This window comes from Biomphalaria glabrata, chromosome 14 (genome assembly GCF_947242115.1).
Source record: "Biomphalaria glabrata chromosome 14, xgBioGlab47.1, whole genome shotgun sequence".
Lineage (NCBI taxonomy): Eukaryota > Metazoa > Mollusca > Gastropoda > Planorbidae > Biomphalaria > Biomphalaria glabrata.
Window position 1 is genome coordinate 15,947,151 of NC_074724.1, and position 14,331 is coordinate 15,961,481.

General features: G+C 37.5%; 1 protein-coding gene across 2 annotated transcripts in view; it reads left to right on the forward strand.

Annotated features, from left to right (window-relative positions):
• The window catches only part of LOC106051182 (uncharacterized), a 57,259-nt gene that overhangs the window by 10,241 nt on the left and 32,687 nt on the right, over nt 1-14,331 (forward strand). For both annotated transcript variants that reach the window (XM_056011539.1, XM_056011540.1), the window contains exons 4-5: nt 3,317-3,413; nt 12,977-13,162. In XM_056011539.1, coding sequence (XP_055867514.1) covers nt 3,317-3,413; nt 12,977-13,162 — 283 coding nt within the window. The remainder of the gene's footprint in view (nt 1-3,316; nt 3,414-12,976; nt 13,163-14,331) is intronic.

The following is a 14,331-nucleotide window of genomic DNA, read 5'->3' on the forward strand; positions in this document are numbered from 1 at the left end:
ATACATCTCTTCAAGTCAGAAATTAATGGAACCTGGATTCAGGAACTTGAACTCTGAGCTCAAAAACGTCTCCAACGTGACGTTAGGTCTTGTGTTAGATGTAGAAAACTATACAATGAACATATCAATAAAAAATCGCTGGCCAAATCAGATAATGCGTATTTTTAGCCGCTGGTGGTGTTACGGGTACGATACCCAGATTAAACCAAATATTTTTTAAAAATGTTATAAAATTATTTTATTATATTTGAAGTTTAAATAACGGAGGTAAAGTCTAAAAAAATATTTTAAAAAATACATATTCTTGTTTTATATTGATTGTTATGTTGTCTGGTAAAAAAATTATTATTGTGCCAAAAGTTCACTTGATCTGAGACTGGATGTGGGAGAAACAACGTGTGCAAACATTTTGCCAGACAAACAGAAAAAGTCTCTTGATATAAACTTTGTAGGGCTATTTAAAAAAATTACAAAGGGAAGCGCCCACACATGGGTAGCGCCCACTGCATGGCACCTTGGTTTTAACTACTGGCGGAGGGGGAGGGCTGTTGGGGGGGGGGCGAACTTCAGTAGAGAAATCCCACAGTTTGTATAACAATTCATCACTCGTGTTAATAATATATACTGATTATTTATATTGAACCAATTTTAGATTATGCCGCCCCCACCCCCTTAAATATGTTAAACAATTTGTGCTGATGAAGAGGGTGTCGGTCCAGTGTTTTTTTTTTATTTTTTTTTTACGAATCGCAGTTTGTGAACAGAATTAGTTGAAAACGATATAAGCTACTGATTGATATTTTAAACCAGTCTGTAATTTACGTCGCCCCCCTCTGCTACGAAGGCCGATTCCTTGGGCCCCTTTGAGTGTGTGTGGGGAGGGGGAATCCCATATTCCTTCAGAAATCACTGTTTGTGATTACAATTAGTTGAACCTCTATACAATATAATTGTTATATATTGTGTCGCTCCTCTCTTGTTTTTGGACGATTCGGTGGCATGAAAAAGGGGGAGGGGATATTGCATCTACTGCTGTACTCACCCTAACCCTTGGATTGGGGGAGGGGGTATTGCATCTACTGCTGTATGCACCCTAACCCTTTGATTGGGGGAGGAGGTATTGCATCTACTGCTGTACTCACCCTAACCCTTGGATTGGGGGAGGGGGTATTGCATCTACTGCTGTACTCACCCTAACCCTTTGATTGGGGGAGGGGGTATTGCATCTACTGCAGTGCTAACTCTAACCCTTGGATTGGGGGAGGAGTTCTTGCATCTACTGCTGTACTCACTCTAACCCTTGGATTGGGGGAGGGGGTATTGCATCTTCTGCTGTACTCACCCTAACCCTTGGATTGGGGGAGGAGGTATTGCATCTACTGCTGTACTCACTCTAACCCTTGGATTGGGGGAGGAGGTATTGCATCTACTGCTGTACTCACCCTAACCCTTGGATTGGGGGAGGAGGTATTGCATCTACTGCTGTTCTCACCCTAACCCTTGGATTGGGGGAGGAGGTATTGCATCTACTGCTGTACTCACTCTAACCCTTGGATTGGGGGAGGAGGTATTGCATCTACTGCTGTACTCACTCTAACCCTTGGATTGGGGGAGGAGTTCTTGCATCTACTGCTGTACTCACTCTAACCCTTGGATTGGGGGAGGGGGTATTGCATCTACTGCTGTATGCACCATAACCCTTGGATTGGGGGAGGAGGTATTGCATCTACTGCTGTACTCACTCTAACCCTTGGATTGGGGGAGGGGGTATTGCATCTACTGCTGTACTCACCCTAACCCTTGGATTGGGGGAGGGGGTATTGCATCTACTGCTGTACTCACCCTAACCCTTGGATTGGGGGAGGGGGTATTGCATCTACTGCTGTACTCACCCTAACCCTTGGATTGGGGAGGGGGTATTGCATCTACTGCTGTACTCACCCTAACCCTTGGATTGGGGGAGGGGGTATTGCATCTACTGCTGTACTCACCCTTACCCTTGGATTGGGGGAGGGGGTATTGCATCTACTGCTGTACTCACCCTAACCCTTGGATTGGGGGAGGGGTGGTCTAATGTTATGCAGAAATCATAGTATATGGACAAAATTAGTTGAATATCTATATAATATAAGCTAAATTCTTATGTCGAGTCGCCCCCTATTCTTTAATGTCCAATGTAATCATTAGTTATAATTATGCAATGGGGAGATGACTTTTACATGGTCCTCGTTTTCACCACACCACTTATCCCCCTTTCATACAAAAAACATGATTGTTCAAACGTAATATTCAAGTATGGCGACAGACTTTGTGTAATTACGCATGAATTAGCCATAATTATTTTAAAAGTACTTTGTTAAGGGAGATATAGAATTTTAAGTAGGCCTATACGAGTAACATGTCATATGAGTTTTGAACTAAAATATTTTTTCCGAACCATTACTCAATCAGAGATGCTTCTATTGTTTAAATAATTTTGGGACTATAATTCACAATTTATACTTAGATTCTAAATATACACAAAATGTAGAGTAGAATCTAATTGATCCACTGACACTGTATTTCTCCTCACTCTTTCGAAATTAATTTGTTCAGAGCTTTGACTTAGAGTTCCGCAAGAGGTCTCGCTTATCATGATGATACTAATACGAAAAAACGTCCTATAAAGATAATAAGATATACTTCAGCCTCAAATGTCAGTCACATTTACTTATCGATCATTGCTTCACGCGTTACTTTATTTTCCTCCTGACGCTCCTGAGCTCTGTTCACGACGCCGATCCTTCCCGAACCATCATGCTGACATGGTTCGTCTAGCGCTGGCCTGGGGCGATTCGCGTCGGCTGACTACACACATACCACTACCCCCATCTGTGCCACCACCAGATTTATAACAATATGTCAGGAGAATGAATTTCTGTTGTAAAGAATGCAAGAAAACGCTTGGCGTCATGGCTTCGCCTCGAACCCCGCTGGGGGAGCGAACGTCACTCCCCTAAACCCTAAACCCCATTGCTCTCAAGAGAAAGGTCGCCAACGTATTTTTTTTTTGTGCTGAAAATTATCAGCACTGCTCTAATTGAAATATGTACCATATTTTTTTTTTAAAATTTCCAGTATATATATATATATATATATATATATATATATATATATATATATATATATATATATATATATATATATATATATATATATATATATATATATATATATATTATGAAGTCGTGAAAAGTCGATTTTAGCCCTTAAAAAAAGCTTTTGACATTGAACTGGTTCATGTTTTTATTGGACGAAAATTCTCTATCAATTCCAGGAAAGCTGTGAGGATCCAACACGTGTCAAATCTAACCCAACCACGATTGAACAGCTTTTGCAAATCAGAGATAACTGCTCTGGGATACGCGGATTATGTAAGATATTTAGATAACCAATTCTTTCACCACCTTTATCCATCACTTAGTCTGTTGAACCATTGGGGGACTGCACAAAATTTGTCGACAGTCTTTCTCCATACCTCCATGTCTTTTGTCTTGGAAAGCACCCCTTTTATGATGTCTTCCTATCGCTTTCTCTGTCTGCCTCTTCTACTTTTTTACTGGTGCTGTTCCCTGAAAGAAGGTCATTGCAAGCCACAAAGACTTTGTGATATAGCCTTTGAATTTTAGTGGTTTTTTTTTTTACAATATTGTTATGACTCTACAATGCACGCTGTCATTAGGTGTGAGACTGCGCACCATGAGACATAGGACAGACATGAAATAAGAGAGGAAGTCAGATGGCCGATGATTAGAGATAAAAACAAGGACGCTTGTGATGTGATTAGTGTAGTTCTAGATCTAGTTTCTTTTTTGATTATTAAACATTGCGTTTTATTATTATATAATCCTTTCGTTGAGGTTATTTGGCTAAGTTATAGCAATATCTAGTAGTAACCCTGTCTCTAATCACTTTATAATGAGGTCTTACAAGATAAAAAAATTAGTGTTATTTTTTAAATCTTTAGAACATTTTAATATGTATGTAAAGATAGAAAAATGTAACTCTAAATATTGAAGATAAAACTCTAAATAAAAAGAGAAACTATAGATCAAAAAAAGAGTAAATCGTCAAAATAGAGAAAAAGCCCAAATGATAGAACAAGAGAAAACTCTAAAAAAAATTATTAAAACAAAGAAACTCTAAAAATAGAAAAATAAAAAAGAAACTCTTAAGAGAAAAAAGTAAAAAACTATGAGAAACGCCATCATCATCAAACTGGATTTGAGTGAGGGCTTGAGAAGCTCTAATCCTCTCTTGCAAAAGCCCTGGACCGAAACCCTGCTGTTTTGCGTAGGGCATACATGTCACCATACAGATCGATAATTTTGGTCTCCCATACCTGTTGAAACGGAGATCAAAAAGTTCGGGGAAGATAAAAAGAATATGAGGCGCGGTTTCCTCTTCTTCCCCGCAGCGGGGGCACCATGAGTCAAAGTTTCTCTATAGCCATGAGAAATATGAGCTCACTATTATAATAGCTTGCTCAGGCCTGGACTGCCTGCACCACTGGAAAGTCAGGGAACCTCATGCGCTTCCAGACTTCACGGGCTTTTTGGGACTTGTCCTAGCACTCAAACTTGTGACTTGGCGGAGTTTAGGTCATTGGTTAATATGCATAACTAAATGCATGACGCGTAGGACGTAATCATCTTCTTTTTTGAAGTAACGTCTGTATTGTATAAGATAAGAAACTACTTTCCGTTTCTAATGTTTGGATTATAGCCAGAGCATGATAAAAAGTAACAGCCTGCTCGCTGGCTGGTGTTTGCCCTCCCTAGTGGAGTCTGCAATCGTGTTGCCAGTCACACCTATGTGACTCAGTACCCACTGCTTTATCACAGGGGTGCAATAGCGTGTGATGCCCATGAAAGCAGCCATGAAAACAGTGTCGATCCAGAGCTTTGCAAAGCCTGCAGCACAGGTTTTGAGTCAGTGACCACAGCAATTCTTTTCCCAGTGTAGTCATTTTTTTCCCAGTGTAGTCATTCTTTTCCCAGTGTAGTCATTCTTTTCGTAGTGTAGTCATTCTTTTCGTATTGTAGTCATTCTTTTCCCAGTGTAGTCATTCTTTTCCCAGTGTAGTCATTCTTTTCCCAGTGTAGTCATTCTTTTCCCAGTGTAGTCATTCTTTTCGTAGTGCAGTCATTCTTTTCCCAGTGTAGTCATTCTTTTCCCAGTGTAGTCATTCTTTTCGTAGTGTAGTCATTCTTTTCCCAGTGCAGTCATTCTTTTCCCAGTGTAGTCATTCTTTTCCCATTGTAGTCATTTTTTTCCCAGTGTAGTCATTCTTTTCGTAATGCAGTCATTCTTTTCCCAGTGTAGTCATTCTTTTCGTAGTGCAGTCATTCTTTTCCCAGTGTAGTCATTCTTTTCCCAGTGCAGTCATTCTTTTCCCAGTGCAGTCATTCTTTTCCCAGTGTAGTCATTCTTTTCCTAGTGTAGTCATTTTTTTCCCAGTGTAGTCATTCTTTTCCTAGTGTAGTCATTCTTTTCCCAGTGTAGTCATTCTTTTCGTAGTGCAGTCATTCTTTTCCCAGTGTAGTCATTCTTTTCGTAGTGTAGTCATTCTTTTCTCAGTGCAGTCATTCTTTTCCCAGTGCAGTCATTTTTTCCCAGTGCAGTCATTTTTTCCCAGTGTAGTCATTCTTTTCGTAGTGTAGTCATTCTTTTCCCAGTGTAGTCATTCTTTTCCCAGTGTAGTCATTCTTTTCCCAGTGTAGTCATTTTTTCCCAGTGTAGTCATTCTTTTCCCAGTGTAGTCATTCTTTTCCCAGTGTAGTCATTCTTTTCCCAGTGTAGTCATTTTTCCCCAGTGTAGTCATTCTTTTCCCAGTGTAGTCATTCTTTTCGTAGTGTAGTCATTCTTTTCCCAGTGTAGTCATTCTTTTCCCAGTTTAGTCATTCTTTTCGTAGTGTAGTCATTCTTTTCCCAGTGTAGTCATTCTTTTCCCAGTGTAGTCATTCTTTTCGTAGTGTAGTCATTCTTTTCGTAGTGCAGTCATTCTTTTCCCAGTGTAGTCATTCTTTTCGTAGTGCAGTCATTCTTTTCGTAGTGTAGTCATTCTTTTCGTAGTGATGTCATTCTTTTCCCAGTGTAGTCATTCTTTTCGTAGTGCAGTCATTCTTTTCGTAGTGTAGTCATTTTTTCCCAGTGTAGTCATTCTTTTCCCAGTGTAGTCATTCTTTTCGTAGTGTAGTCATTCTTTTCCCAGTGTAGTCATTCTTTTCCCAGTATAATCATTCTTTTCCCAGTATGTATGTAAGTATGTATGCAGGTATATATGTATGTATGTACGTATGTATGTATGTACCAAATAGAAATGAAAACCGTTTGACCAATCTTGATAGAATTAGGCATAAATGTTCCTTAGATTAGTGTGCAAACTGTATGTTTTATGCCCCTCCCCCAAACCATAAGGCCCTATACCTTAAATAAAAACCCATAATTTATCTCTGTTAAACAACGAATATTTGTAAACAACTCAGGTAAACCAGTTTTCACTGTATGTTATATAAGTACATGTAGGTTAAACTGGTCAACCTATTGTCACACTCTATTTTTATTTTCGTTACAAAATATTTTAAATAAATGTGAGTAAACATTCGCCATGTTTGACATAGATCTAAATCCAATCCACTGGATCAGAGTTTCTTAAACTTTTTGGACCCTTAATTCAGTCAAAATTTGCACACGGAGCCCAAAGTAAAAAAAAACAAACACCAAACAACAAGATAAGATGGTTTATGGCAGTGGTTCCTGTCAATGATCGTTGAATATTAGAGACTGATTGAATGGTGTAATACTGGGTTCTTACTTCCTGAAGTACTCTAGACACGTGACGAGACAAACACTATACGACTGACTCAAGTCCGTTCAGCAGACAACATGAAGATTTTATTTACAACATAATAATAATATACTGCACTCCTTGTTAGTGCTACAAGTCAAGAAATAATAATTCTATCCGCATAACAGCGGTATCAAAAGTATCAATCACGTCCGCATCTCAGCGGGTAACAATAAGAACAATTACTACTAGTGACACTGGAGCTTCAACTATAGATATCCATTGAAATACGAATAATACCTTAATATCCAATAAGCACATTATGAAATCAACTCTCAAATATAATTAATCAACAATCACTAGTCCATCGACTTTCATGCTATATGCATATATATATATATACACCAGTCCAGGAAGAAACGTCCAACCTTCCTGTACCGGGGGCAAGACCTTACTGACTTGACTTGACTCAAAGTCAACTTTGTTCACTCTACTTCCTGTTTTCTACATCAGGAATTCCACGTGTCTTTTAAACTATTAACATGACGTGAACTTTAGATCATGCAATGTCAACTAAGACTGTGACATTACGCCCTTTCCCTCAAAAAAAAGATTTTGTAAAAATCTTTTAAAATTTAAGTAATAATACTATTAAATGTATAGTCACATCTTTTGAGAGAAAAAATAATATACACAAATGTACAATTTGTTCTACAACATCTTGCACATGTCTTATCATGCTATCAAAAATTTTTGATGAGACTAATATATGGTCTCATTTGACCTTACAATATTTCAAAAAAAATTGTCAGAGTAGACAGTACTCATAGTTGTCAACATTATTTGAAAAAGCAAGTTGTTTTTTCTTTACACAAAATTTCAAAGTAAATTCTCAATTCATCAATAGAATGCTTTCAATATTAATTTTACAAAGGAATGAGCAGCCATGAAAAATGCTCGTATACAAATATACTTAGTTTATCCAATCAGGTTACATAATCAAATGAAAAATATTGACAATGGTTACATAATCAGATGAAAAATATTGACAATGGTTACATAATCAGATGAAAAATATTGACAATGGTTACATAATCAGATGAAAAATATTGACAATGTTCTTTTAAAAAATCAGTGCTTATGTTGCTTTGAGCCATTAATAATGCTCCATTAGTTTTCTCAAATTAAATACAATCTTCTCCTCAAAAATCAGTGTCTACATCACACTCTTCAAATATATTGCTTCACGAGCCATCAATAATGCTCCAATAATTTTCTCATTAAATACAATCTTCTCTTTCAAAGATTCAGTTTGCATTACACAGTATCAATTATATTTCAAGCCATCAGTAATGCTCAAATAGATCTTACTAATTAAATACAATATTCTTTTAAAAAAATCATTGTTTGTATTACATGTCATCAAGTATATCGTTTCAAGCCATGAATTAAGCTCAAATAGTCTTCAAAAATGATATGTGGAAAAATAAATTCATCAGTGAAGATCAATGTCACAATCAAATCTATACAATTTACAAAGGTTATGTACATTTGAAAAAAATGAAAAATACATTTCAATAAATAGTGTCACATACTCAGGTTCCAATATGACTGTGTGCATTTGAAAATTTTACACATGAAAAAAATTGGACAAATATTACCTTTTGAAGTGTCATGTGTATGAATACAATCAAATTTATATGTAGAATATGGCATCAATAAATTTCATGGATGAGTAATCAATAGTGATGAGTGTTGTGTCAAAAATGTGTCAACACAAAATATGATCATAGTATGAAAAATGTATCAATAGAAATAAGTACAAGAGCTCAAATAATAAAGCAAATCAAGTGATAGTATATATGTACACAATAGTATTACTTCAAATATATCTTTGTGACATGTTATATGTGCAGTGAAAAAAATGAAATGAAAAAAATAAATTAATAAGAGAATAAAGAGATAAATTAAAGGATAAGTGACGAACACAAAAACAATACAGATAACAATACAGTCTGCTTTAAAAGAAATCAATAAATAGAAGACTTTGACAGGAGAATCACAGATGTGTAAATAAAAGACTTACACGAACAAACAATATGAATACGAAGAGAAATCACACTACGATTGTACAAACATAACTATATACGACTAAACAAAAAATTTCCAAATGATCTAGAAGTCCCTACCGAACAAGGCTGGTCTACTCGGACCTTATTAGGACTAGGAGAACAAAAAGAAAATCCCTAAAGATTCCTATCAGATGAAGTGAAATGGAACGGAACAAATAAATTGTGCCGCTTCAGTCTCAAAACATAAGACAGACCCACACCGACCGCCCTTTAAGGTAACAAATATAAAAAATGAAAATCAATTTAATATAGTTCCAAGAGTTATCAATCACTAACTCTATATATAATCAACTTCAATTACTGCTATACCACAGCAAAATCAATGTACTTTATTAATCATATAAATATATTCAATCCTTAATTATAACTTACAGACTTTCTTTTGTAGACTGATGTAGATTAATCCTCTCTTGTAGCTTGTCAAATACAAATACAGCTTGAATAGTTCAATAATAATCCATGGGTAAGGTAACTAAGTAATCCGATTGAGAATACACATCAATGTGAGCATCAAAATAGTAGTAAAATAATCCAGTCATATGCCATAAGATTGCTCAAATGCTCAAGTAATGTCAAAAAATATTTCCGCTTGACCTTTACAATTAACACAAGTCCAACAGGTAATCCAAATAATCCAATAAGATAATCCAAGAGTTAAGTGTAGTAATGCAGGCACGTGTTATTTCTTCTGCGTACAACGATGACTAGGAGAGCGCCAATAGGTACAAGTTAGTCCAACTTCAACGTCAAAGATCAATAATCCAAAAGTGCTTGAACATTCGTATAAATAATTCAAATAATCCAACAGTACTTAAGTGGAAAATTTCAGCTTAGATAATCCAAATATGTAAAGTCTCTGAAAAATTAGAATGACCATAAGTGAACAGAGGTCTAAATGGAGGACCTGCTGTATAGCAATGTAAGGTGAAACCTCGACAATGCAAGAGCGTGTCAAAAGTTGGTGACGAGCGCTCACGTGGAAACGATGTATCATCTGTCTTCAGGCGACGCCTTGAATTTTTCACCCACACAAATGTATCAGCTGTCTTCGAGCGACGCCTTGAGTTTTTCACCCACACAAATGTATCAGCTGTCTTCGAGCGACGCCTTCAGTTTTTCATCCACACAAATGTATCAACTGTCTTCGGTTTCTGCCGATGGTGATGTCACGCCGTGCTAAATCTCAAGTGGAGAAATAGGCATTGACCAGGTTTAAAATATACAAGCTATTGATATTAAGTTCGAATTGGTCAATGATAAAGTGGACTCTAGTAAATACGGGTCAGGTCAACTGGTGAAAACGTGCAGGCTCAGGTTAGTTCAATGATGATCTACTTGAATACTTGTGACTGGTTTCGCTTGAGTGGTGTTTGAGTTGAGTCCGTGCGTGTCTAGAACACAACATACTGGCTACCAAAAATGTCAATGAACGTTGAATATTAGAGACTGATTGAATGGTGTAATACTGGGTTCTTACTTCCTGAAGTACTCTAGACACGTGACGAGACAAACACTATACGACTGACTCAAGTCCGTTCAGCAGACAACATGAAGATTTTATTTACAACATAATAATAATATACTGCACTCCTTGTTAGTGCTACAAGTCAAGAAATAATAATTCTATCCGCATAACAGCGGTATCAAAAGTATCAATCACGTCCGCATCTCAGCGGGTAACAATAAGAACAATTACTACTAGTGACACTGGAGCTTCAACTATAGATATCCATTGAAATACGAATAATACCTTAATATCCAATAAGCACATTATGAAATCAACTCTCAAATATAATTAATCAACAATCACTAGTCCATCGACTTTCATGCTATATGCATATATATATACACCAGTCCAGGAAGAAACGTCCAACCTTCCTGTACCGGGAGCAAGACCTTACTGACTTGACTTGACTCAAAGTCAACTTTGTTCACTCTACTTCCTGTTTTCTACATCAGGAATTCCACGTGTCTTTTAAACTATTAACATGACGTGAACTTTAGATCATGCAATGTCAACTAAGACTGTGACAGTTCCCAAACTTTTTCGTATCGTAGACCCCTTGGAAGTACTCGTAGATCCCTATATAGACCACTTTGGGAATCACTGGTTTATGGTATCCTTGTTCAAACATTGGTTTTAAGTTTCAAATTTGTAAAAATATATTACGATAAGCTGTTTTTCTAATAGTATGGATTTATCTATGACTGGGATCTGAGTCTGTCATCGCGCATAGCGGTTCTGTACGTAGTCGAGAATATCCAAGTGAAGAGTTGGTGTGTTTGGTCGTTATAGCATCCCTAATAGACATTTGAAGCAGCCAATGAGATTGAGTTGATTATCATTCAAATCATACGATCGGATAAACTGGCTTTGAAGGAAGACAATATGTTAAAAGTATACACTATTCATCTTTCTTTGGACCCCATACGTGCACCATTTCAGGTTCACGGACTGAGAACAACTGCACTAGATCAGTAATGCGCAAACTAAGAACCGCAGGCCGCGGGTCATACCCTAATAGCATACTGCAAAAACAATAGACGAATTTAAAACTCGCTTATCTTCTCTTGTCAAATTATTTGGTGACGTACACTTTAAAAAAAAAAATATATTTTTAAATGTTTTTATTTTATTCTGTTTCTGTACCACCGATAGCTAACCAACTGGACCTCGCTTAAGATATACTTACAAGGGTTGAACACTACGCACATATTATTACATTCATCCAGTCGTTTCAATCTCAATATAACATTTCTTTTTGTGTTATAGTATCAATTAGCTTAGATCAGTCATGTCATTTGATGTAGGCTGGGTGTTTCATCAGGCTTTTTATATATAATCCCCGCTTTTTAAGGGAGTTTTCGGCCCTGGCAGTCTGCTCCAATACTGAATTAAAAGAACACCTGGGTCTGACACTGTAACTGGAATATCCATGGGATAAGGTGGGGTTGGCCAATTCTCCGCCATCAACGGGGCTCTCCAAATGAAGCTATTTTGCAGTAGAGAAGATTAAGGTGGACTGTGCCCTGGGTATGCCCTGTGGAATTGTCACATCCTGGATCCAGGCCCCTTCATGCTATCACATTTACCAGTTTATATCCAGTAGTAGAGCGTAGTGGGACATATACCTACGTCTGGAATAGTGCAGTCCAGACCTCCGTCAAAAAACACATAGAGGGAGGGGGGACTCCACTATTATTCGCCTTAGTGAAATGAAATGCAAGTGGAAAGATTATTATTATTCTTAGTCATTTCCAAGCCCCGTTACCCACATGGCGGAGTATCGCCACAAAGTGGAGGTTTGGAGTCAGAGTATTCCTGCTCAACCAATGGGCAACAGGAAACACAGGCAGAGCAATGTACAAATAAATGGACATGCCTAACAAACTGAAAGTATTAACTTCCTCCCCCTCAAAGAGCAATCTACAATCTTCCAACTAAGGACAGGACACACACCTCTGATAAATTATCATCTCAGTAAAATAAATCCCACACAACTCCTCCTTTGCAGACACTGCGCCCACCCTTATGAAACCGTAAACCATATCCTAGTTGAATGTCCCTTCCTAATCCACCTAAGGCAGACCCTACTACCACTACAGCCCAACATAACCAACACCCTGTACGGCAGTGCTGAACAACTGAAGAAAACAGCATGCTATCTTTCCTTGGCACAGTCTGCAAAAGAGCTGACAGCTCAGCAGTAAAACGCTGGCTAGAAGAAGATCAGTCATGTAATTAAATTTGTAATGGATCTAGATCAACAACAATACATCTGTAACTCAAGATAACAACCTCTGCACATACAATCTCTACACAGCAACCCCCCCTCCCCACACGGAAACCCTCCACACATTAACTTTCCACACAGCACCCTCCACACAGTAACTCTACACAAAGCTCTCCAAACAGTAACTGTATACACATTATCGCTACACACAATGCTTCCTAATATCGTGCTATTTCATTTTCCTATTCGTCTAAGCAAAACTAAATTTCAATTCTTTCAGATAACATAGAGGCTACAAGATATAATGATACAGCGTATTGGTGGACAGCGGATAAAAGTGTTATCCTTCCTACGATGATGTTTTTAAAAGTCATTCCAGAAGATCATTTCTGTGCACTGTATGACAAAAACCAAGCCAAAATAAGAACGTCTAATTGTAGATACAGATCCAGTTATATGTGTATATGTAAGCTTACACAAGATATACATTTTTTTAGTTTTTTTTTTGTGTTTTTTTTTTCAAATTGAGATAATGATCGGCTGGCATTCCAACCGAGGGGAATTTGAGCTCCAAAAGTAAAACTCCTGGTAAAGACTAGGATATTGAGCTTCTGAATTTTTACGACTCCCCTAAGTTCATCCAACTCTAAACGACCGGACATACGATGAGAAAAAAAAAAGATATGTTGATCGTTGTGCTGGCCACATGACACCCTGGCTAGCTGTCGAAATAGATGAACTTGAAATCATCTGTCCCCATAAATCACAATGCCTGTTACCTTCTGAACGTACAAACAAGCGATTATTTTGTCTTAATAAATAATGAGTGTTAGATTAACAAAGAGTTAAACATTTTTTTTTGTACAATAGCTACTTCCCTCCCTCCTCCCCAGAGAAAGAGTATTGATTGAGCGAATGTATAGATCTACGACCCTTAATAGTAATCCAATGATAGATCTTTAAAGGTAGACCTAGAAGACGATGTACACATTTTACTTACACAATTATTATTTTTTTTACATTAAACTTCATAATCTCCAAACGTAATAGTTCTCTCAAGAACGCGATAGTCCTTCGAAACCGATTTAGGCTCTAGTCCTAGATCTACTTCTCTAGCCAAATCTAAATCTATTTCTTTTTTGTTTTTACTTTGAAAAATTACAACGGTCAAACTAATTCTTTCCCAGCGTGGCTGTCGCGTAATTCTTTTCTCAGCGATATACATCTACATTTCTAGGAAAAATTGTTGTACTGTTTTTGAGATCAAGGCTTCACCACCTAGGTTCCCCCCCACCCTCCTATAGTTGCGACCTGGATAGAGGTATTGTACAAAGAAAAGATGCATGGTACAACTGGTGGAACCGGAACTGTGTGTGTGTGCTTGGGGAAGGGTGGAGATTTAGTTCACCTAACCCTAACCCCATGTAAAGTCTAACACTATGTACAAACACACACGCACACTCATATATATATATATATATATATTAATATATATATATATATTTATCATGGGCGTAGCCCGGGGGGGGGGGTTCAACCCCTCCCCCCCAATGAAATCCCCTCCGCAGGGGGGTGGTGGAATTTAGTTCACCTAACCCTAAACCCATGTAAAGTCTACGCTATGTACAAATACAC